Below are 25,707 nucleotides of genomic sequence, written 5' to 3'. Positions count from 1 at the left end.
CCATCTATGGAGGGCATTATCCCTTGTATGGTTGATTTTTTCCCCCTTCTGTCAAGTAGGTCCAAACCCTTGTCATGCTTTTTGTCTTTAACAAGGAAGTATGACAAAGCAATGCAACATATGCTTTCAAATTATAAGCGTTTTTTTCCTGGGAAGGGGAGGGGGAGGGGAATTATTTTTCGTTGACACAACTTTGGACCTTGCTGAAAATTGAATGGGAAAATGTTTAAGAGACCTTGTGGTCCTTTGAATTGGATTGAATCTTACCCATGGTTTTAGTGCATGGTATTGGAACGAGTATCGGTCAACTGATATGATATCCGATTGGTCTTTGCATGGACCGGTCATATCGGACAAATTTTCCTTTGAATTTTTTTTGAAAAAATGGGTTTTTTGATTGTTTTACCCCTTGTCTGTGTCGTGTCACCGATATGGTATCGACACCGTATTGGGATTGATTACTTGCAAATCCGATGCATCGAACCATACAATTTCAATACCTCAAATCATGATCTTACTGAAATAATCGAATAGAACATTTCTTGAAAGAAGGCAATGAAATAGAGGGATATGGTGCAAGGCAATGGGAGGTGTGGTCTGCTAGATCCCAGAGTCTGGACATGATAGGCCATAAACCTTTCTTCTAGTACCATTGGAGCATTCACAAATATTTATATTTAAAAGAGAGGTTTCCGTTGACACACACAAATTCATCACATTGGAGGGATTTATGACATGACACACAACATAGCCTTCTCCTAATTAAATGGGGTTGGCTGTATTGAGCCTTGTCCTTCAATCAACTCTATTTAAAGTCATGGTTTTGGAAAATTGGTCTAAATATGTCTAACCTCTCTATGGTTGTTCATTATGGCTTCTGCCAGTGCTACTACTGTTACTAGGGATGCAAGTTTGGCCCTATCAGCTTGAGCCTGCCCTGACCCTCCTTGAGCCAAACAAGGTCTGGGCTAAGACACCTAGGCCCTCAGGGCAGGTTGGGGTTGATAATCTATGGCCCTGAGTCGGTTCTTCTTCTTTTAATCCCCTGCCTGTCCCAGTCCCGGGCTCTCCCTTCCCCCTCCCCATGGTCAAAGTCAATCAAAGTCAACCCTATTCGGCTCTGAGGGCAGGCCTGAGTTGGGTTTTTTAGGGCCAGGCCTGGGCTCAGCTAGAGGGACTCAAGGTTGGACTGGGGTTTAAAAAACCCGGCCTAATCTGACCTGATTGCAGCTCTAACTGCTACTATTAATACTAAGGAAAGACTAGTAGTAGGTAGGTTTATGGAGTTTGTAGACCAAATGCTTTGTTGTGTTAGCATTCCTTCTGCTGCTGTTATTACTAGTGGCATGTTAATAGTAATGGTGTTAAAAATTGGAAAGTAAAATGGGCTATTTAAAACGAATCGAGTTGAACTGAAATTATGGTTCGATTTTGGTTTTGAAAATTGAAATTTCTTTCATTTGGATTTAGGCTAAAGATTGTCGGTTTGAACCGAATCAAATCCAATGAATGTAATCCGTACAACTCAAACCCGAACCGAACTTAAACCATACTGAACCCTAAAAGATTAGAACACAAGTTTTGTATTTTACTGTAAACAGAAAGTGTAAAATCCTTATTTTGGCAGAAAATTTTCCTTTTTTAGTTTTTCCTCCTTTTTATGTGGAAACAAATGGACACAGTAGAACCTACCTAACCTATTTCAGTTCACACTTACCCACCAGTGTGTTCACATAAATATCTCTTGATGCCTTTCCCTGCCATTTTATTTGATCAGATGAGCTAGCTAGCTAATCCACCAGTACAAATTAATTTGATTTCACTTTACCAACTTAAGGAAGACCAACCACCACCATCGCTATAATCATGGAGCCTACTCAGTGGACATTGGCTCTTCTTTGAAGAAAAAATTAAGAAGTAAACCAAAGGCTTGACTAATGGGAGATATTTTTTATTGTATAGCCCCAACAACCAGAGATGTTAGATCCTTTCAGGTTACTTATTTTACAAATAAATGTAACCAGCCATATTGTGTTGGGGGGAGAGGAATGAAGTGGGAGAAACTTGAGGGTAACCATTGCAGTCTTTTTAGGGTTTGGAGTTTGGATGGAGAAGAATGTGGACCAGCCATATTGCCTGTGTGGAATCTTTCTCTAACCAAACACATAAAATGCTTTCCTATTGGTGGTGTTGTCTGTGTTGTAGGAGAATTCTGTTTCTAATTTATCAATTTCATTGACTTGTTAATACTGCATGAGTAACATATCTAAGAATAGGGAGAGGGTTTTCCATGCTGCCATTGTAGAGAACATGTCTCACACTCGGCCACTGGCAAAGCCGGGAAATGGTGGACATAGGTATTTGAGGAGAGAGTCTCAAGGAGGAGAGAGATTGTGAGAGGGCATTAGAAGACTTATCCCTTAAGTAGAGAAGGCCCGACTGGTCTTATTAGTTTGTAAACGGATTTTTATCCTTTTCTTTTTCTAGTTTTAGCTATGGTGGAGTAAGATGAGCATAAATTAGTTTCCATGGATATCCTACCTTCTTGGTAATCACATCTCTTATTGATTGAATCTGAATGTAAATTATGGGAAACCGTTCTCTGCATGCATGGGAGCACAGGGCTACGAGCATGTGGTAACCAATGAGAACGTGTGTGGTGGCACATTGGGGGGCAAGACGGTCATTTTCACCCCCAATTGCTAGCCTGATTTTAATGGAGTATGAGCAAGTGGATATCAGATGGCTAATAATATCACACCAAATGTTCCTCGGTATCAAAACAAACTTTGAGGCAGAACTTTCAACATTTTTGCATGGCATATTTAAGCCCATGAGTCTAGGCATCCAAAACCTTTGGATCGAATGTGACTCAGTTCCAGTGGTCTTTCCAATACAAGCTAAACAAGTTCCTTGCTATGTGATTCAAGATTGGCTCTTCTTGCAAAGCTATTTATCGTCCATCCATTGAAAAATTTCACATTGTTTCAAAGAAGCAAATCCTATTGCGGACTTCTTGGCTAAAGATGTGGCTAAAAGTATTCTATCATCGACGGAGATTGTCTTTCCTTCTTTTATTAAAGATTAGTTCTTTGTGATGTATTTGGTAGACGGAGATATTGTTTTGGCTAGTTTGTATATGGGTTGAGTTTGATTTTCCTACTGATGGCATTGCTGAAGGTGGGGTCTCCAATCTCATTCAATTTGTCTGTCTTTTGTATTCACCTGGGTATTTTTGGATGGCTTTTGTCCTGTATAATTTTTTCTTTCTAATATAATCTTGCTGATCCTTTATCCCAAAAATTTTAAAAATTAAAAAATGACTCGAACATAACCCATTCTAATCTGTCATAGGCCTTTGGCAAGTCAAGCTTAAGAGCCTAGAAGATTACCAACATTTTGTAAGGTGAAAGGCATATATATAATGATCTCGAATTTTTCAGACTATATATTTAAGATTTTGATGACTTCTTTTTGGGAGAGACATCGATGACTGTTCTTTTGGAATGGAAGGCAAATTAATATAAGGAAAAGGTTCTCTGAGTAGTCCGGGCAGACACCACTAAGTCTATCTCTTTCCCACTCGCATAAAATGCCTTTACTACCCTCCCACATAAGATATCATTTTATCACACCTCATTGGTGCACTCTCCTATGCCACTTTCTCAAACTCTCTCCCAATATAAAATGATCCATCTTAATCAAGATAAACCTACCAAATATCTGAAAGATCCGGTCCCAAAAAATAGTTTAAGCCAAAAGTTACCTTACACTTGTTTTCTTCGTCCACATAGACGACAACACACATGAGATATGAGATCAGCTCTCATCTCTATAATGAGTACATAGTTCCAAAAGTAAGAAGTTTGGAAACTTCACACTTGTTCACTTTGATACTTATTCTGAAATCGAAATGATAACCATTTGATGATGGGTTTCCACCAACATAGATTCCAAATCTTTTATGCATGAGACTTGTGCTTGATGGAAACCCCTACAAAGTATTATCAAGTGTGTGTTGCAGATTGAACATAGGAAAAACAAGTTAAAAAAAAAATTAAAAAAGTTTCTTTCATACATAGATTGGAGGGTGACATGGATGATTTTTAGGTGCAAACCAAGGTTTCAAAACATGGAATCGGGAACAGATCAGTTCTTGCTGATTTTGGTCTGATCTGGATTGGAATTGTATGGAATCAGTCCCAAAAACCTTAGAAATTGGCCCTCAGATTTGAAAACTCAATGATTTTAGGATTTGGACCATGAATTAGCCATGTTGAATCAACTAAGGGTGTCAAAATGGAATCGGAACCGAATATCGGAATCCAAACCGACCATTTATGATTGAACCGAACTGCACCGTTGAAAAATGATATGATTTTGATTTTATAGGTTCTCTTCCTGGTTCGGTTTTGATTTGCATCGCAAAACTGCGGTTCTAAACCAAATAAGAAACCGGTAAAACCAAATAGAAATTGCTATCTCTTACTCAAATACTAGCTCATGCATGAATTGGATTAATTAATAACATAATAATTAATTTAATAAACATGATTATTGCATCATACTTGAAACAAAAAATAAGTAAAATGTTTTGGATTAACTATATATTATATTTGTTCAAATATGAATTGAAAATGATGGATGATGTTAAAATGGATTGACAAAATACTACTTTCTAATAGAAGAAATAATTTGTTTATCATGTGAGAGTGGAGAAGAAAAAAAAAAGGAAAAACAAAGAACGGGAAAGGAAAAGAAGGACGAGTGAAGATGAGAAGTTTTTTTTTTTTGTTTTAATCACATAGGCATGGAAAATATGATGAATAAGGGAGATCGCGAGAGAATGGGAAAACACTGGAATATAAAGGCCTTGAAAAGCGAGATTGTCTTCATTACTGTTTCCCAAGACCGACACTACACAAACCATATGTAAACCGGTTGTGAATTGGATAATGAAAATCGAATAGAAACCGGTAAACACAGGAATATAAATGCTTTGAAAAATGAGGTTGTCTTCATTACTGTTTCCCAAGACCAACACTACACAAACCATATGTAAACTGGTTGTGAATCGGATAATGAAAACCGAATAGAAACCGATAAAACCAAATTGTATGCAAAATGATTCTGATTTTGGTTGATTCCTATCTAGTTCGGTTTTGATTTCACCTTATCAAAATGTAAACTGTACCGCAACTGAACCGAATAGCCAGAACCGCACCGATTGACACCCTTAGAATCAACCACATAATCGGTCATGAACGATTTTGATCCATGAATTCAACACATCTTATTCTAAATCGGCCGGTCCAATTCTAAATTGGCTGGTTCCATCGATCCAAGTATGATTCTTGAAACATTGGTATCAACTAAGGCCTGATTTGGTATGTTTTTTATTCCAATTTCGGACTGATTTTCACGAAATAGTCAACAAGTAGAATTTTTGTCAAGAAATTGAAATTGTTAAGTTTCGTCAATCTGAATTATTTCAAAAATAAGAAATCCTCCATTTGGTAATTCAACTTCTACAAATAGATTTTCTATAGTTCTTGGACCTTTATCCGTTACTGGCCCTGCTGTGTACACATGGCTGCTGCTGCACCGCACGATGGCACAGCAGCAGATAAAAATTTATAGTTCTTTGGGAAAAGGTAATGGCTGGATAATAGGCGGAGTGGGGCTAAGAAAGATGGTGGTGGCAGTGGTAGTGACAATGATTGGGTGGTGGTATATCATTTGGAGAAGAAAAAGGATGGTGTTTTATCTTTAAAATTCAGTTGCTGTTTTACAAAAAAAAATGTTATGAGCTAATTAAAAGGCAAGAGCAAATACAAATTCTATTTCAAAATTTCATCGATATTTGATTTCTATTTCACTGAAATAAAGTCAAAAAATTAAGTCAAATAGCTTCTAAAAAATATAACCAAAAAAAAAAAACCACCTTCTAAATATATATATATATATATATATATATATTTTAATGAGAACAGAAAGGAAAATTACTTAAGAAACCTGATAGAATACATATTGTCTGTCTTGTGCAAAGGTCGCAAGATTAAGGACTATAGCTAGGCATAAGTAATCTTTAAACTCAGTAAAGGATATGTCTAGAGATCTATCACTTATATACAAATTACCCTTTAAAATTGAAATAGAAATAATACCAAATTATGCCTAAGCTACCATGTGGGACATGTAGCAATGAATGATTTGATTGCACGATGCCAAATGTCACACCAATGGTGTAGGACTCAGTTCTCACTCCTTCGTTAGTCAATCTACTAAGAATGCGCATTCAATTAAAACCTCAAGTATGACAACTACAACACTGTTCATATAATCTTTTTCAGGAGAAGAAAAAAAAACATATTTCGTACAATAGGGAGAGAAGGGATTTTATCTTTCTCCAAATGGGTTAGGTCCCATTTTAATAGGGGTTTACATTAATGTTCTAATTAATCTTTTTAGGGAATTATTCCAAAGTAAGCACAAATGAAGAAGCTTCCTAACAAATAAACCCCCAAAATTAACTTTTCTTATTATTCACTAATCAAAAGTACTGTTTGGGCCAAGGAAGGCAGAAGAAGATCATGAGGATTGAAGACGAATGGGATCATTTGCCTGTGTAGGGATGTGGAGGTGTCCCTTCTCCTGTAGGCTCTTGACGGTTTCGTACATAGTTTGCTTCACTGGGATGAACTCAAGCCCTAGGTCCTTTAGCTTCTGGTTTGAAAACTTGTACGGTTTTGCCCTTGGCTTCACCTCATCAGAGCACCTGCACCCACCACCAACACCACAAGATAAAACTAATCAAAAAAATGCATTCACACTTGCAAGAGAAAAAGAGAGGATAGTTGAGGGTAGGGTTTGTCAAAATGAGTGGGCTTTGTGGGACCACAAAAACGCTAGTGGTTATGACTTTTGGAGTAGTGTTAGGTAAAAAGCTAGTGGGAGGAGTTGGTAATAGGAGGGCCCATCCATTTGGTGATGGATTCTTCTTTCTTAATTACCAATATATACCTACCGGGAGAGGGATGGGCAAACCGCCCGCTTGCACTGACTTAGCAGGGCAACATTAATAGGGACATGCGATGATGAAGTGTCACGAATCTGACCTCATTAATGTCATATATTATCCGCTTTGATAGATGGGCCTCAGTGTATTAAAAAACGCCATATACATATAGAGATCAAAGCATAACACTCTTAGGCGATGTGAAATTTTTCATAATTCTACCACGAAGACATTATCCAAGAGCAGCGAATCAACTCAAAAGAAAAAGAAAAAAAAAGGAAAGTGACACAATAAACACTAGTTTACTATATACCAACAACACTAGTTTACTATAAAATATATACCAACGGTGTGCCCAGCCCTATTCCTATCCAAAGAGGACAGGCAGGAGCATCGATAGACGATAGACGATAGACGATAGACGATAGACGACAGACGACAGACGACAGACGACAGACGCAGAATTTCTAGGGGTGGGGCATCATTTTGCCCCATTATGAATACATGGCCTATGCCCCATTATGTGTGTCATAACTCAAAACCACAAGGCTCGAGGAAGAGTCCCTTTTTCTCAATAGATAAATAGACAGATTGACATTTCTTTGGCAAGGTGGTCAGGTGGGGTATACCTATTACATATCGACAACAATAACCATTTGGTAGGGGTGCCAACTGGTCCGGTTTTGGACTATCGGTCTGATTCTCTAATGGTTCCAGTTCTAAGGTGTCAAGATTAGATCCGGACCAATAAGCTCACCGATTTCGAATATGAGATCCAAAACCATTAGCTAATTGGTGGTCCAGTTCCGATTTCTACTTGGGTCCAAACATACCCTTGTTGAGTAGCCAAATGTAAAACATTTTTCCCATTGGAATTAGAAATCTCCAAGTAAACTAGAATCTTTCAAAAACAATTCATTAACTACTGGTGTGTGTGTCCTCTATGTGCAACAGATATGAGAGGAATAGAATATTAGAATTTGAGAAACCAAGTGTCTTGCTTAGTCTTGGGTCAAAACAATTGGATAACAACCGTATAATAAAAGTCATTTTAACTATATGTTAAAATTGCAAAGATCATCATTTAACATTTTAAAACAAAAAAAAAAAATTAGTGCAAGATAAAGTTCAAGTGTATGCATTTCTTACGGTTCCTTAATGGTTCCAGGGGACCGGACCAGACCAGATTCCAGGGGACCGGACCAGACCAGACTTGGACTAATAATCTATCACTAAGACCAGATCCAGACCAATAAGCTATTAGATGAGTCTGTTCTAGTTCCTAGGGGGACGATTTCGGTCTAATTATCAGTTCAGGTCCAAAATTGACATCCCTACCATTTGGGCATTTATGATGTAGTTAAGGACTGAGGATTACTAGTGGAGGAGAATGAATCATCTGCACGTACCTGCAGGTGAACATATAAGAGGTAATCACTTGTCTTTTTTGTTTCTTTTAGTACCCCTCCTCTCCTCAAAAATGGCAAAAATGGGACAAATGGTTATCTCTCACAAATACGTGCATATGAACTGAACTTATACACGCATTTAAGTGCAGAGGAACTGCACCCCATAGAATCCAAGAGTGTGGCTCATGGCTGAGACTCTCCATGGTCAGTCCTTTTTGGTAAAGGTAAGAACTGAATATTCAGAGTTGGGTACAAGTAACATCTAATTACGGCCTGAGTTGCTTTTGGTCCGACCCATTAAGGATCAGACCGATTGGTTCAGTACAGTTAAATCAGACTGTAGTTTCAAGTGATTTTCATCCTCTCAAGTACAGTGCCGAGTGTTGGGTGGACGGTTAGATTCTTAAGTGTGTGGTGCATCACATTTGAGAGGATAAATTTCCAGCTTTAAATGCACTAACTACGGGACATTCCGGTCTAATGGTGACCAGATTGACAAAAGTGCCCCTGTGTGTGCGGATCCACATTTGGCAATCAGAACCGTAGATTGCTTACTTGGTAGGGACCGGGTACTCAGGGAAGAGCTTGGCAAGGATCTCGACGACATCTCCTCGGTGGAGAACACTCTCGGCGCAGAGATACCGCCCGGCTGCCGCTGGCGACTCGTAGACTAGAATGTGGGCCAGTGCCACGTTCCTCACGTCGACGTAAGCTTGGACCGAGTTAACGTAGGTCTTGGCCGAACCAGTCAGGTACTTGAGTACATGAATGACGCTGGCGTTAATGGTGGGCTGGAGCAACGGACCAAGAACCAGAACCGGGATAACCACAACCAGGTCCACCCCTTTCTCCTTCGCCTCCTCTGACGCCGCCTGCTCTGCCACCGTCTTTCCGTAACAGTACCAGTTATTGGTGTTCTTGCAGAAGTCCAGGTCACTCCAGCAAGACTCGTCTACCACCCTCTCCGGATCTCGGTTCGGGTCCATGTGAACCGCCCCGATCGATGACGTCATCACCACTCGACGCACTCCGGCTTCTTTCGCCGCGTTCACTATGTACTTGGTCCCATTCACTGCCGGTTCCACCATTTTTTCCTGATCAATCAATCAAAACCATCGGTTGTTAGAAACCTGATCTGGTAAATCGGTGAAGGAATGAGAAGGAAGAGAGCGAGTTAACTCACTGGATCATCAGTGACAGGGGAAGCAGTATGGAAGACCCCCTGACATCCATCGATGGCGTTACGAAGGCTTTCGTAATCGAGAAGATCGGCTTTGCAGAGGATCAATCTCTCTTTGGCACCTTCGAGTTCCTTCAAATGAGAGTTCTTCGGATCATCTGCAATCGAAAAATCGAAACCCAGATAAGATTAAGTTGTGTATTTGGTACAAGAAATACAGATAAAGAAAAGAAGAGTATGAAGAAGACAGACCTGGGTTCCTTACCGTTCCTTTAACGGTGTAGCCTCGCTCTAGTAGAAACTTGACGAGCCACGAAGCGATGTAACCTCCGGCACCTGTGACGCATATAGTCTGGCCTGAACCTGGTAAACCGTCCATCGGCATCTCGACAGATCTCCCTTTTCCGGCGTCGGAGGATAATGAGGAGACGTTAGGAGTACGGCAACTATAGCAAATTAAAAAAAGAGCGGAAAGAGCGGACGAATGTTAGGAAAGAGGACGGCCATATCCTTTATTTATATGAGAAATTCCTTACCTAACACGAGCCATGTTTATGAGAGTACGACTGGATACTGATCGGGTGACCAATGGTTAACTTATTCCTTAGAGATAGATTCCAATTGGACGGTTTCTGATGCAATCCAACTCAAACTCCACCGTAGTATAAGACACGTGAAAGTTTAGAACCTCTCCTTTTTCCACACTAAAACAGGTAGAACGTATGAATGTCAAAACACAAAACCTAACCTGAAGAGGTGAAATCGGATCCAATCGAATCGATCCATATTGGATCAGCTTTGGGCTTGGGTATTGCATACCGAAACTAAAATCAACCTAATAACAAATCGATTAGAGAAACTGATAAAAACCCAAACCAAATCGAAACAAACCCTAACCGACCGAAATCAAAACTTTTCTTATTAATTTGGTTTCAGATTCACCCTGACCACGCCGAAACAGGTCTGAACTGACCGAATAACACCTCTACTAAACCAGCTCGCTTACAGTGGGGCCAAATCATAGGAGGAAAATAATGCCACGTGTTATGATCTGGTGAACATAATCATTGGCACTAGATCTTTGCTTGTGGAAGAATTACAAATCAAGGACGGATACTTTTTGAGTTTTGACCACCATCTGATGGGTCTATGGATTTTATCAAAAAAAATGATGGGTCTTTAGTCTCTTACGTCTCTGGATAGTGGGACCCTCATAATGTTGGGTTAGATACTTTTGGAGGATACCCTGTATTTATATATGCTTTATTTTTTGTCCGTTCCATTTTCCCAACTTCCACTAATAAAAGGATGGATCCCATCCGAGCAGTGTGTTCGGATAGGGGTAGGATGGTTATTTTTGTCTCTTCTATTACTGGAATTTGGGGAAATGGAGCTGCCCAAGAAATGGACCAAATAAAGGTCCTCAGTTGAGTGCATCTTTCAGGAGATCAAGGGATCAACTTCTTTTCTCTGTAGTTGTAAATTTTCCTCAACACGTAAATTCTAACCTTTCTTTCTCCCTTGTTAGTTTAAAATACCCCAAAATTACCCTCTCATGATTCAATTGTCTCATTTCATTTTTTATTTTTTTTTATAAAAGAAATGGGTCCCATATCTTTTTTTCTCTTTACCTCAGCTGACTCAGCTGCTACACCCCGTCACCCGATAGTAGTAGATTCTCTTGTAGTTGATAGTTAAAGTTCCATTGAGTAGATAGGGGGCGGACTGGCGGAGGGTGATGGGGGAGTGCAAGGAAGAAGGGGTGAGGCAATGGGAACGAGGATGGAAGGGAGAGGTGAGAGTGTTGTAGCGCCGGACCCAGGTGAGGGGATGAGTGGCGAGGCAAGGTGAGATGCAGAGGAAGAGGAAGAAAAAATAGGTCCCACTTCTTTTTTTCTTGTTAGCTCACTTGGCTCAGCCGCTGCACCCCCTCACTCGATAGTAATAGATTCTCTTGTAGTTGATAGTTAAGGTTCCATTAAGTAGATAGGAGTGGAGTGTAACAAGGCAGTGCAAGGAAGCAGGGGTGAGGCAGTGGGAAAGAGGATGGAAGGGAGAGGTGAGGGGGTTGTAGCGACGGGCAAAGATGAGGGGGTGAGTGGCGAGGCAAGGTGAGATACGGCGGAAGACAAAGAAGAAGTGAGACCCAGTTTTGTTAATATAAATTAAAAATGAAATGAGATGATTGAATCATGCGAGAGTAATTTGGGTCTTTTTTAAATTAACATAGGAGAATGAAATATAAGAATTTGCATTTTTTAGGGAATTAGATAGGGGTGTAAATGAATAGTCGAAATCCGTTTTCGTATCCGTATCCGTTTAGCATTATCCGTGTCCAAAAGCTAAACAGATGCAGATACGGATAAGCTATAACTATCTAAAAAGCTATATCTACATGTAAACGGATAAAATATCCGATTCGTATCTGTGTTCGTAGCCGTTTAGCACTATCCGAATCCGTCCGATAGCTAATCGGATGCAGATGTGGATATAGCACTATCCGAGTCGAATCCGATCCGTTTACAGCCCTAGAATTAGATGTGAAAATTCAAGCAGGGGAGTTCGAATAAATAGGAGGTATGCATAGTTGTATAGAGGAGGGATGGAAAATTTCCCAAAATGTTATAACTTGTAATGATTCAACTATTCAAGATTACTAAAACCATGATAAGAGGATTCCCTTGAAAAGATACTATTGCCCAACCACGGTTTTAGTTCACGTATCAGATTGGGTATTGGTCGATTCCAAAATCGATACCAATATTGATACGGTAGTGGCTGTATCGGTCGGATCAAACAATTTTACCCTACAAGATTTCGATATATTTTTCTACTATTTTACCCCCTAAACCATCATAACATTAAATTTGGTATTGGTAATATTGATACGGTCGATTCGATATTGATTCCTAAAATCCTGAACCCAGCTACACCAATGTACATTTAGTTCTAACTCTAGTTTATGAGAAAAAGAATGCTATCTAGTCATGTGGCTTCTGCATCCAAACACAGGAGCATGTGAAAGTACAATGCTTACCCTCATAAAATAAAAAATTGCAAGCGTTACATGATCAGATATCGATCTCTTACCCCTAGTTTATATAACCCACTTTCCAAGGGATTTTTTTTTTTTTTTTTCCTAATGTTACAAAGGGGTAATGAAAGGTGGACAACAAAGATACAAGATGATATATATACTACTTGTGGAACTATAGCTCGGAACAAGAGAAATGTTTCATGAATGATTTTTCCTTATTTCTGTATCATCAATGGGAGAAAGAAGGCTGCCAGGATGAATGGCGTTTGCATCTAGAAACAAAAATGGCGTGCTCCCCCCCCCCCCCCCAATGAAATGAAAAATCTCATCTCTGTTTAATGCCCCCATGCGTTATTGACTCTTGCATTGGTGCAGGGGCTACGTAGGCTGGCAGTGATCCCCCCTCCCATTATCAATTTACCATTTATGCTTATAAAGAAAGATAGAAAATTCAGAAAAACTATTGGTTTATATATCCATTGGACACATTATTATAGCTCAAGGATGCAAGCATAACGATACGGCCATATTATGCCAAAACCTCTGAAGGTTTGATTTTGTTTGACGTTCATAAAAAAGGGAAAAGGCTGTCTAAGGGATATACTACCTCACATAACGATACGGCCAGTTTATATATTTATTAAAAACTTTTAAAAAAAATAACCAATGCTTAATCTCAATAGCCACCACTTGATCAAGATTAATTATGATAAAATATTCCCAAAAATGATCTCAATTTGAGGTATCTTTGCCAATTGATTGGTTCAATGCTAAAAAAATGTTTTAATTATAATAATAGCTCATTCTTTTAAAATTTAAAATCATTTATGATTTAAAAAAAAGTTATCAAAGGGTTAAGTTTTCTCTGTTCACGAATGTTAAATTTTAAGCAATAAGTTCTCTTAGTTTATGGTGTTCTCTTTTTGAAAAGGGTGCTAAATAAACTTTAAAATTTTAAAAAGGAAAAACGAATGCTAACCAGTCACGTGGTTACTGTGTCCAGAAACAGGATCGTATGAAATTACCGTTCAACCTTTAGTGAATTTAAAAATGCCCTTCAATCAAATGCTTCTTCTTACACACACACACTCTCATTGACCTCCGCGCTGATCCAAGCGCTACACGACCCAACAACGATTTCTAGCTTGCTCTAAAAAAAAAAACTACTAAGAAAACATAAACCATTCAATATCAATATTATTGAGAATCACCTTAATATTTAATGGATGTGTGTGTTAGTAATCAGCAAGTAGGTTTCAAATAGAAATTGAGCTTTTAACGGTGAAGGAAAATATCTGGGCCTACTACAATAGGTCGAAGAGGAACCGAAGCATGCATGGAGCCTGACCTTTTAATATGGGTCTGAATCTATAAATGTATTGACCCATAAAACTCCGCTTACTGGATGTAAACTGGAAAGGGAAGGTCAGAAATTGGAAATATGGTTTGGTGAATCACCTAATCAAGACGACTTAGAATCTAAGAAACACACATTACTAATTGTGTCCCAAAGTTATTCACCAAATATTCCTTTACATATATAAGAGAGAGAGAGAGAGAGATTTCCTACATAGACCTTAAATATAATAGATGAGAGAGAGAGAGATTGATATTTCCTAAATAGCCCATTAAATATAATAGATGAGAGAGAGAGAGATATATTTCCTAAATAGTCCCTTAAATACGATCCAATCCTCTACTGCTAAGCAACCCGGCAGGACAGTGCTGCCCAGACACGATGCTGTGCGGAATGACCACTTTATCCCCACTCAGGCAAGGGATTTGGGGGAGGGATAAGGAAGACATTGCGCTCAACACCGTGTCTGGGAACCACGGTCCTGCTAAGTAGCTCGGCAGTAGAGGATCCAAATTCCCTTAAATATAACAGATGAGAGAGAGAGAGATAAATATTTCCTAAATAGTCCATTAAATATAATAGCTGAGAGGGAGAGAGAGACAGATATTTCATAAATAGTCCCTTAAATATAATTAGGCCGGGGTGTAACTCTGTAAGTTTGAAATTAGGGGTGTAAGTTTGGAACAAGCCCAACCTGAGCCCAAATAGGGCTTAGGATGAATTTTTAAACTATGAGGGCATGTTAGGGCTGACATTTTAAGGCCTGGGGACAAGGTTGAGGTCTCTGGCTAAGCCAGGCCTGACACTTTACACTTTATTGAATATATTTCAATTGAATATAAAACAAACCAATACCCAATCACTCGAAACTGGTCAATCATGTCCAAGCAGGGCATATAAAAAATCAAGGTAAATCAGGGCCAACCCCGCCCAACTTGGTCAAATTAGGGTTAATCAGAGCCTGATTAGGCTTGGGTTGAGCTAAGAGAACTTAGGGTTGGGCTAGGGTTTAAAGAAGAGAGAGAGAGAGAGAGTTAGATTTATTTCCTAAATAGTCCCTTAAATATAATAATTGTAGGACGGCTCTTACAAAACAAACCCTTTAAACCCAAATAAAGGACGACCCTTACATATTAAACCCTTTAAACCCTAATTAAAGAAGACAACTAAAACCTTCCCTATGAAAAAAACTGAGAACCACAACACAGAAAAGTCCCATAACTACTTCAAAACCAGACTTAAAAGACATACTATGTAGACTCAAACTACTATACCTAATAAACAAGGTTCTACCATTATCATATTATCATCCAGATTTCATTTCCAAAGTTAACCACAGCAACCACCCCCGTGTCCTACATTCACTTTGATTTGCTCTTCTTTCTTAACAGCACCAACGGAAGTCTTTTCTTCTTCAATTTTTGGAGAGACCAGAGCAGCAGCAGCAGCAGTAGTAGTAGTTCCACAAGGAATGTTATCTTTGGCCTCCTTCATAGCTTCTTGCTTTGGATTGAAGATGGGTTCCTCCTTCTTCACTGTTGTCTTTGTTGTTACTCCACGTGGTGAGGAATAGGATCCGCAACAACTCTTCCCTTCCATCTTCGTATTCTCACTAGCTACTGCAACAAACAATTTCAATTTTTTAATCTCAAACAGAACAATTGTGTATAGCTCTCTGTTGCAAGAGGAGTATTTATAGATATAGGGTTTGTGGATTTTGGGTAACTAATCGTCTTCATCCCCATTCCATTAGTGCATCCCGTGCTTCTACGAACAGCCATATGTGCACTTACTCTAAATTTACAGAACGGTTTCACTTTTTGAGGATAAAATCTTGATTTCTTCACCCCACCACTTGTGATTGGTTTGGAATTTAGTTCCTCACTTCCTTTGGTTGATCCAGTAATTACTTCAATGTACATGGATGATTTTCTAGGTTTTACGTTGTTACAGCCCACGGAATCAAAAGACTGTTCAATAACTTTTTTTCTTTTCTTAGCATCCAAACATAGCGCAACGTTGCCAAATTTTCGACCAATCAAATTACCACATGGCAGAAATTTGGGCGGTGTTAAAAGACTTTCCTCAATGGTCAATGCCTGTCTAAGAAATGGACGAATATTGGCTGCTGCCCTGGCCCAATTGTAGGCGCCTACTTGGAATCCAGAAGGGTATTTTAAAAAATACAAAAATATCCAAAGGGATTATTCCAAGTTTGAGCCTACTATTGGGAGGCAACAGGAAGATAGGTTGTAGCCAAAATTTATCCCTAAGAAATGTGAAAGCTTTTATTGTTTTATTATTTATGTATGTTATCCATTTATTATTTCTATTTACTTATTTCTATTGTGCATATCTCTTTACTCCCAAATATGTTGGACAAATTAACTTCTAATTTATAATACAATCTCTTGCGGATACTTAGCCAAAAAAATATATATAAGCAGAGAAACGGGAAAACACCATAAAAAGCGCTTGATAACAGAGTGTTATTGGGGACAGAAATCGAAATTTATGGTCTGTGGAAGAGTTTTGACAGAACATCAAATACATGTTCTGACGTTTCTTGGTTGAAATTTACAAAAGTGTGCCCGATAAAAAAGGAGGAAATTTTGGATAAACACTTCACGATACACATCTCTCACTTCTCACTCAATGCTCCTTCAACCTGCAACTCCAACCATCGACTGGGAAACCAGAGAGAGATGAAGGGGAAATCGTTCCTTATCAAGCGGGTACTTAGATATTCTATATTTGTTTTTCGCAAAATAGTTACCGATGATATTGTTGATTTTGGATCACGTCCTCATCCAGGGACGTACGAGGTCAAATCACCCCATGGAGGGTCCAGATTTGACCTCATACGTTCTCGGATGGGGTTGTAGGTCCCACACCCCATGGAGGGTCCAGATTTGACCTCATATGTTCTCGGATGGGGACCTGATTCGAACTCGATATTGGTGTGAGGCCCTCTAACACATGGACCCACCAATTTTAGTACGAATGATACAAGTATTGACCGTTTAGGCTCATTGATCATGACCAGTATTTAGTATTCCATGAAGTATTTGGGTCCATTAACCCAAAAAAAAAAAAAAAGTATTTGGGTCCAAAGATCAATTTATCATGACCTGTGATTAATACGGATCGGGCTCCTCTATGGTGCAAGGGTGTGCCGCATATCTTGTGGTGCAACAGGGGAGCTCGCCACGTGAACGAGCTCCCATTTGGACGGTAGAGATCGAGCTGGGAAAACTGAGTATGGTGCACATGCGATGTACATGAAGATTTCTGGATTTTGAAATTCGGATTCCCAGTTCGATCCACGCCGTCCAAATGGGAGTTCATCCACATGGCGAGCCCCCTTAACACGCCACAAGATGTGTGGCCCTGCATACTTTAATAATAGTATTTGAGTCCAAAGATCAGTACGTTTGAAAGACAGCGTATTAAACCAATTAGCAGTTCTTAAGATCATGTTGGCACCAATTAAAACTGGTTTAATTTGAAACACAATCTGTTAACCCTTTGGAATTCAAAGTGATGCTTGGAGATTGGCTAATCAGAGCCAACGGTCACTCCCTCTCTCTCTCTACTTCCAAAGATGTTGGACAAATTGGTAGATGAAAGAGTTATGGAATAGTCTTTGGACTCCGTGGGCTGTAACAACGTGTGACCCTAAAACCTAGAAAATCATCTACATTGAAGTAACTACTAGATCAACCACCAAGGAAGTGAGGAACCAATAAACCAATCACAAGTGGTGTCGATGGGTGAAGAAATCAAGATTTTTATCCTCAAAAAGTGAAACCGTTGGTTCTGTAAATTTAGAGTAATTGCTCATTGGGTTCGTAGGATTGAAGTGGAGGCTGACTAGGTTCGTAGAAGCACGGGACGCACTAATGGAGATGAAGTGGATTAGTTATCCAATAACCACAGTCCCCAACTATAAATACTCCCCTTGTACCCCAATCTCAAGCATCTAAGTTTCTGATTGAGATTATTAAATTCTAAGATTCTTTGTTGAAGTAGCTAGTGAGAATACGAAGATGGAACAGAAGAACTGTTGCGGATCCTATTCCTCACAATGTGGAGTAACAGCAAAGACAACAGTGAAGAAGGAGGAAACCAAGATCAATCCAAAGCAAGAAGCTGTTAAGGATGCCAAAGATAACATTCCTTGTGGAACTGCTGCTGGTCTGGTGTCTCCAAAAATTGAAGAAAAGACTAGCGTTGCTGCTGTAAGAAAGAAGAGCAAATCAAAGTTAATGTAGGCCGCAGGGGTGGTTGCTGTGATTAACCTTGAAATGATATGATATGATATGATAATGGTAGAAGCTTATTTATTAGGTGTAGTAGTTTGAGTCTACATAGTATGTCTTTTAAGTCTGGGTCTTTTAAGTCTGGGTCTTCTTAGTGGAAGCTTTTAGTAGTAGTCGTCGTTAGAGTTTAGAAGGTTTGCTATGTAAGGGTCGTCGTCTTTTATAGGTCGTGGTTACAATTTTAAAGGGTTTGCTATGTAAGGGTCACCCTCCCAATATTTATTCTATTTAAGGGACTATTTAGTAATTTTATTTCTCTCTGAAATTTTATCATTATTATTTTCCTTTTTTCTTTTTTTTTTTAATGATAACCCAAAACAATTTCAGAAATCATAGATATTGAAAGACAAAATACACCCAAAACAGATAAAAGCCTTCGAAGTTCAGAATTTCAGAATATCATTTTTTTATTTTTTTTTTTTGGGTAGAAAGAATATCATTAATACATCAGTAGAGACTTCTTGTTTCAAACCTCACATTAATCCCTTAACAAGATCCCAAAACCACCACAACTGCTGCTCCTCTATGGCTCCCTAATCCAACCTGTAGATTTTCTCGTCTACCAAATCTCTTCTACAAGTAATGATCAGCTGATGAGAGAACTCATTCCCAAACCTAATCCTCATCAAGGTCTAACTACTGATTCCCACCCAATCATTTCAAATTTATAACAAAAGTGACTTTTGAGGTCAAATGGGGGAAGAACTGGTCATCAAATGTAAAGAAGATTTGAAGAATCTCATATGGTCTTCCAAGTATTGTCGACCATCTAATTGAGTTTTGGCTTTTAAGTTAAGTAAACCACATTTTGTGGTTTTGGCTCAAGTTGAACCATTTAGTGAGTTAAACCAATTGAACCATATCCAAAAGCAAATTATCTTGACACTTAACTTCAAATTGCTCAAAAGAGAGATAAAAATTAGAAGAAAAACATTTGGCGACAGCCAGATTTTTCCAAACTAAAAATTGGGGAAGAAACCCTTGTGGGCCTCGTCATTATATAAGCGCGCGCGCGAGAGAGAGAGAGAGAGAGAGAACCCGTATAACTCGTTGACCCTGGCCGTTATTGATTGATGTACCATTTGTGTAAATAACTAACTATTTTAAGAAAATTATCTGTTGATTCCATAAGATCATGGTTTGGCTATCGTGGCAACCTACGTGGACAGAGTTCATATCATCTATATAGTGGGCCCCCACTTTCTCCTACCCACGTTTCCTTTACTCCCACGTTCTCCCCATGATTCTCTCCTAGATCTTCTCCCCTTAAGTCTCCTTCCTAGTTCCTATTCTGTGCTTCCTAAGTCCCTTAAAATATCCTCTCTCTCTCTCTCTCTCTCTTAAGTGATTAATGTTACCATTCGGTTTTTTCATATATCATTAGGGTTTTAGTAATCGGTACTAGTATTGGTAATTTGGTATTGGTCCCCGCTATACTTACGATGGCTATACTGAATTCGTGATGCAAGGAGTCGACTTTTCTCTCTCTCTCTCTCTACTAACTTGGGATCTCCTCCCTCCAGTTTATTCCCACCCCAACTTCCCGTCCAATACCCAGGATCTCTCGTGGTTTCTTAAGTTTTGTAAGTCATGTGTAAATGACAAAATATGTCTTGTGAAGTTTGGAAAAGTAGTATACCATTGTAACAATAGTATTTGTCCTTCTAAAAAACAGAGAGGAGTTTTTTCAAAGACGCTATCCTAACATTTACCAATTCTAGACACTCTTCTGTGTAGCGGTACCTAATATAGAAGATCTACACCCTTTTGATGTCTTTTTTTTCTTCATTCTACGTTAGTACATATGTTGAATACACACACACATACATATCGATACAGATGGTGCATGGTCGTCTTTTTTTCATAGACGTGGACGTGGAGTGGTTCTATGGAATAGCTCTGGAAGTTTTTTGGTGGCACAGAGCACCCCCTCAGCCATGGAAGTTGAGGCATTGCATGATAGTCTTTTGTTGGCTCTTCGTTTGGGTTTGCAAAACATGGTTATTTTCTCTGATTGCCAAGTTCTAGTGGCGACCAATTGGGCTACGTCGGATATTGTAGCTGATATAAAATAGTTTTCTTTTGTTTTGTTTCGTTACATTCCCCGGAAGCTTAACACTAAAGCTCGAGCTTCAAATTTGTTTTTTTCTAATGTTTGGTGGTTAGTTCCGCCCCTCCCCCTTCTATCCTTATTGTACTCCCCACCTTGCTGGAATTTTTTGAATTAATAAATCATGGTAGTGTTGTGTTAAAAAAAAAACAAATTATAAATTACTCAATGGAGGCTTGCTCAGGTTCTCATATGCCTGGATGCCTACAAGAACCTGAGCTGAAATCCTACTCAGCACTGTGAAGAGATTAGACATAATATAATGTATAAGATTATGGGAAAATATAGGAGGAGAGGAAGGCCACATCTAGACACAATGGGGGCAAAATGACTGTCCTGACCCCAAGATGCAAAAGTACACACTCTTATTGGCTTTCACGCACGCATGACCCTGGGCTTCCCAACACAGAACACTCCTAATATTTTATAAGAAAAAAAAAGTCACAAAACCACATCCTGTAGATCTCTCTCCTCCGCCATTGGACGATTCGGTGTCCCACCCCTCACTGGTGGGAAACTGCATTCTGGCATCGCATGGATCCTCCTCCTCTCTTTGAAAGTCCCCTCCATGCACAATACATGTACACCCCGAATGAATCCACACGCACTTAGCCCATCTCCCCATATCTCTTATCACAATATTAATAATTTTCTGCATTAATTTATTAACATAAAATTTGATAATACATCATTATCACAGCGGAAATTCTCTTCGAATTTCAAAGATTACCAACTAAAGGAAGGAAAAATAAAAAAGGAAATCAATGAAACATGGACGGACAAAGAGGAAAACCTACTATAGAGAAAGAGAAAGAGAAAGACCAGGAAACAGGATAAAAGAGAGAAAAGGGCTAAAAAAGATGCTGTTTTAGGTTAGGCTGTTGGCTGCATGTGGTGATGGCTTTAGCCAAGTCTAAGCAAATATGGCGTCAAACCATATAAAAAGGGGCCTCCTTATTCCCCTAGACTTGACGGCCTCTGCGTGTCCTCCTCTGTCTTTTGTCTGTTTCTCTCTTTATCTGTTCTCTCTCACTCTCACTCTCACACTGGGCCCTACCAACCACCCAACCCGAACAAAAGAAAAATATGCAAATGTATTGTTATAGTAGTAAGTACTAGTAGTGGCAATCCACCTGTTTGTGGGGCCCCTCGGTTCATCTTCTTCCGTCACGGCTTGGACACAGACGTGGCATCTTTGACGGACGCATCACCGGAACCGTTACCCATATTCGCCGACTGAACGGTCAACACCGATAAACTCGGTGACGGAGGGCCGTCAACGTTTGAGGAGGAGAGTAGAGGGTGGTTGCCGTTGTTGTTGTTGTTGTTGTTGCCGGCGTTGAGAAGGGCATGGGCTGAGGAACCACCTGGAGGATTCCTGGAATGACAAGTGGCAGTTGAGATGGCTGTGGCGAGAGAGATTGGCATAAGGCAGAGACCCTTCCCTTGCAGATATTGCATGGCGGAACCCATATCTTCCTCCATCAGCTTCGCCACCTGGTGCTCCGTCACCGATATGCTGTCGTTTGACGGAGCCGTTATGTTACCGTTAACGCTTCGTCCTATTCCACCACCGCCGGCGGCTTGGATACAGTCACCACGTCCCTGATCAGAGACAAAAACCAAACCCAGAATTCATTTATATTATAATAATCCCAATAATTATTATTATTTAAAGTACTCAAAAGGCTAACAAGAGAGAAAGACAAAGGAAGCAAAACTGCTAAAGTTAAAAGGACAAGTAAGGACAAGATGGAGTAGAGGAAAGTTTATAGGGCATATTAGGAATCCGGAAAGCAAAGCAAAGCACGCACGCATGCTGATCCCCTTGTCGTTTTGTTCCGACTGGAGAATTCAAGAAAAACTGGAAAACTAATGAGTGGGTCTTTTGAAAATTTCCTTCTCTCTCTCTTTCTAACTTTAAACATTAATTAATAAATTAATGTCTAAACCACCAATTCCACCACTACCAACAAATTCCATGTTCATCTTCTTCTTCTTCTTTTTCTTCAGCTGCTGCTGGTGCTGATGATCTTCTTTCCTTTTATGGGAAAGTTTAATCAATCTTCATAAGCTATTTTGGTGTATTCTAGTTTGTAGAATTAACTTACATCTGAGGACATATCGGCTACCATGGGAGCAACAGCTGCTGCACCGCCCAATCTGCTCATGCTCAGAACCTGATATGAGAGAAAATTACAAAAAAGAGAAAAGAACCAAAAGCTAAGGAACAAAATTGTCTGGAAGAATTGATTTCCTGAATTAATTTTATACCAAAAGGAACTAATTCTATTTGGTTCAATGAGGGAAGGTTTGGAGATATTTGCCTTGACTTGTAGTTGCAGGAATTTCACATAGTCGATGATCTCATCCAGCATGGAAGCTTTGTCCGTCTGCATGCCCACATAATAAAGCAGAGAACAACTCATCGGTGCCTCAAGGAAGGAGAAGAAGAAGAAGAAGAAGAAGAAGAAGAAGAAGAGAAACAGTGAAAAGACCTATATGGGTATCCTCTCTCAGGATAATACAACAAAAAGGTACGTAATAAAGAGAGAGAAAAAAAATATGGACGTCTTTTGCAGTTTTGCTTACGATTAGGCACAGAAAGTGATACAATTACGGAACTTAAAAGACAGTAATCGCCCACTCTCTTTTTCTTTTCTGCTGTTTTTTAAAATAATATTAACCCAAAAAAGCTGTGATAATATCAAGATAAGGTGAACCCAGCTTAAATCAATGTTTCGAATATGAAATGACGAGATTGCCCTTATAAAGAGTAATTTTCTTCGTTGAAAACAAATAGAGATAAAGAGAGAGACAGGGACCTTGTTGGCATTGGGAACAAGTTCTTGCAGAGCCTTCATTCTCTCTGCGATTCTTTCCCTCCGTAACTGACAAAGAAAACGAATTGATCAGAAGTATTAAAAAAACAAAACGAATAGAATAGAAACCGGCCAACCCAGAAAGAATAATAAAGTAAACATAGAACCAGATTTATTTTATTTTCTATTTTGTAAACTTACTCTTTCAGCGATACTGTGAGGATCGGTTGCCTGGCCTCTCCTAGCCCTAACTCTCTGTCTCGGTTGAGCCTGGCCATTTCCGGCACCGTTTGTTCCTGCCGCCGGAGCAGCTTGGTTCATTCCAGTCGCCGGAGCACCGAAGCTTTGGGTCGAAATGGAGCCGTTCTAATGCAATCAAAATTAAGCCAAAACAATGAGAAATATGCAAGAATAAATTAACCTAAAATTGTAATTATACATAGAAGAAGAAATAAGCAGCACCTGAGGGTGGTGGAAATGCTGTTGGTTCGCCGCCTGAGCAGTTCGAGGCAGAGATCCGGTGAATCCGTTAAAAAGACCTTGAATTGGACCCTCTCCGGTCTTAAAATTAAAACGAAACAAAATTAATCAGATAAGAAATTGAATTCCAACCAGTAAAAGTGTTTGTTTTGATTGATAGAATAATCACTCACGGGAGATTTGAAGGAACCGTCGACAACATCGTCGCGAGAACGATCGACAAGGAGTCGTGAATCAGAAGAATCAGCACTGCCTAGGGTTAAGGGAAGCGGGAGAAGCCCGTGCTCGCCGCCGAGAGAAGCGGCGCCTCCTGGAGCTGAGGTCGGCGATCTCGCCATGCCACCACCACCACCTACGCCTCTAGACAGAAGCAGCTGTTGTTGAAGCATCATCGCTTTCCCAGTCGGTGAATTCCCACTTATCTGGTGCTGCCTCAGCCGAGACGCTAGCAGAGTGGAGTCGTCGTAGCCGTAGTGAAGGTTTTCCGAACCCGACTGGTCCTCCGACGGTTTGTTGCTCGAAGCGCCGATTGGGATGTTGAAGAGCTTCTGATTGCCACCGTTGGCGGTAGCGGTGCCGTTGCTAGAGGCGGCGCTAGCGTTAGGGTTTTGGGGGTTAAGGTCCCAGGGGGATTTAGGGTTCCCAGGAAGCTCAGGCCAGGAGGGAATATTAGACAGCATTTGCTCTAGGAAATCATCCTGAGAGGGATGATCATAGTGGGAGCCCTGGACCTGATGCATCTGAGGGTTTGAGATCTGCTGTTGCTGCTGCTGTTGACCGTTCTGAAGCTCTTGAACTGCTATTTGAGACGGGTTTATGCGAGCCGTTACGGATATCCCTTGCATTAATCAACTTCTCTCTGCAACTTCAACAAAAATATGTGAATTGAAGGAAGGGACAGACCCAGATCTACAGATAAAGAGTAAGAGAAATGGGTTTGGCTTTGAATTTCTTTGAAAACGCTTAGAAAACCAATAGAAAGAAAGTGAAGAAAAAGTGGATAATAGACTCGCTCACTCACTCACGCACTCACTCACTCACTCACTCACCTGACTCAAGTGAGAAACGCAAGTCTTTCCAATTTCAGAAACCGAAGCTGTGCTCATAAGAGTCTGTGCTTCTTATCTCATTTCAATTGACACTAAAAAGGCAACAAAGATTGAAGGAGAGACAAGATAGCATTTCATATAGGGTTTCGGATCCCGTCGCTCCCTCGATACTAAATTCCGAAAGCAAATTTCGCTTCAGCTTTGCGAGCCTTTGCCCTTCATTAAATACTCTCTCTCTCTCTCTCTCTCTCGAGCGACTCAGAGTCGCCTCGGGTTCACCACTATGTTGACCTTACTATGGTTAACTTTACTAACTTGGTCGGCCGATCTGGTTAGGGTTGGTTTTGGAAGGTCACTATAGTTACTAGACTACCCTCTATTTAGCTTTCATTATATATATAATCTGCAATTTATTATTTTAATGGTTTATTTACTTATAAGGTTCCGTATTTTTCCAGAGGAGAGATAAAGGAAAAAGGTTTGAATTTCCAATTTCGGAGGAAACAAAAATAAAAGAGAGAGAGAAAAGGTGAGAGGCAGAAATGATTGGAACGTTACAGGGATAATAACTGATTAACTATTAACCATTGATGGATTGTGAAGTTGGTCATGTGGTGTTTAAAATGAAAAATAAAAAAGAAGGTTAGAAATGTGGCAAGGAAAGGAAAGATGAGGTAAAAAAAGTGAAGCCTTTACCCCAAAAAAATACAAAACTCAAAAGTGAAGTGTGAAATGAAAGCCAATCATTTGTTGGATCAGAAAACAACGGCTCTGATCTCACAGTAAAATAAGGGCAGTCGACAATGAATGATCAAAATCGTGAATTTCTAACATTTTTCTTTGTGTCAAATAATTTGTAATCACATTGATCCCAGTTTGCAAATTAGCTTAATTTGTAACAACCAAGAACTAGTAGTTTGTGA

General features: G+C 39.6%; 2 protein-coding genes across 5 annotated transcripts; both read right to left on the bottom strand.

Moving 5' to 3' along the window:
- Positions 1 to 6,572: 6,572 nt before the first annotated feature.
- LOC122652554 (cinnamoyl-CoA reductase 1-like) lies at positions 6,573 to 10,087 on the bottom strand. The gene is made up of 4 exons (XM_043846331.1): positions 9,860 to 10,087; positions 9,611 to 9,765; positions 8,983 to 9,521; positions 6,573 to 6,778 (listed from the first exon to the last, which is right to left on the bottom strand). Exons 1-4 carry the CDS (start codon positions 9,990 to 9,992, stop codon positions 6,592 to 6,594), a joined length of 1,014 nt encoding a protein of 337 aa, XP_043702266.1. The 5' UTR covers positions 9,993 to 10,087; the 3' UTR covers positions 6,573 to 6,591.
- Positions 10,088 to 21,253: 11,166 nt separating this feature from the next.
- On the bottom strand, positions 21,254 to 24,602 carry LOC122652767 (bHLH transcription factor RHL1-like). Of its 4 annotated transcripts, none has more exons than XM_043846614.1 (8): positions 23,909 to 24,602; positions 23,718 to 23,816; positions 23,457 to 23,621; positions 23,259 to 23,324; positions 22,761 to 22,826; positions 22,545 to 22,613; positions 21,567 to 22,038; positions 21,254 to 21,465 (listed from the first exon to the last, which is right to left on the bottom strand). In XM_043846614.1, exons 1-7 carry the CDS (start codon positions 24,578 to 24,580, stop codon positions 21,601 to 21,603), a joined length of 1,575 nt encoding a protein of 524 aa, XP_043702549.1. In that variant the 5' UTR covers positions 24,581 to 24,602; the 3' UTR covers positions 21,254 to 21,465; positions 21,567 to 21,600. The 4 variants fall into 4 exon arrangements, with proteins under 4 accessions (XP_043702549.1, XP_043702550.1, XP_043702551.1 ...); XM_043846615.1 differs by lacking the exon at positions 21,254 to 21,465 and adding an exon at positions 21,475 to 21,486; XM_043846616.1 differs by lacking the exon at positions 21,254 to 21,465 and having other exon boundaries at positions 21,478 to 22,017.
- Positions 24,603 to 25,707: the final 1,105 nt, after the last annotated feature.

This window comes from Telopea speciosissima, chromosome 2 (genome assembly GCF_018873765.1).
Source record: "Telopea speciosissima isolate NSW1024214 ecotype Mountain lineage chromosome 2, Tspe_v1, whole genome shotgun sequence".
Taxonomy (NCBI): domain Eukaryota; kingdom Viridiplantae; phylum Streptophyta; class Magnoliopsida; order Proteales; family Proteaceae; genus Telopea; species Telopea speciosissima.
Note: the sequence above shows the minus strand (reverse complement) of the source record. Positions and strands in the feature narration are given on the sequence as shown.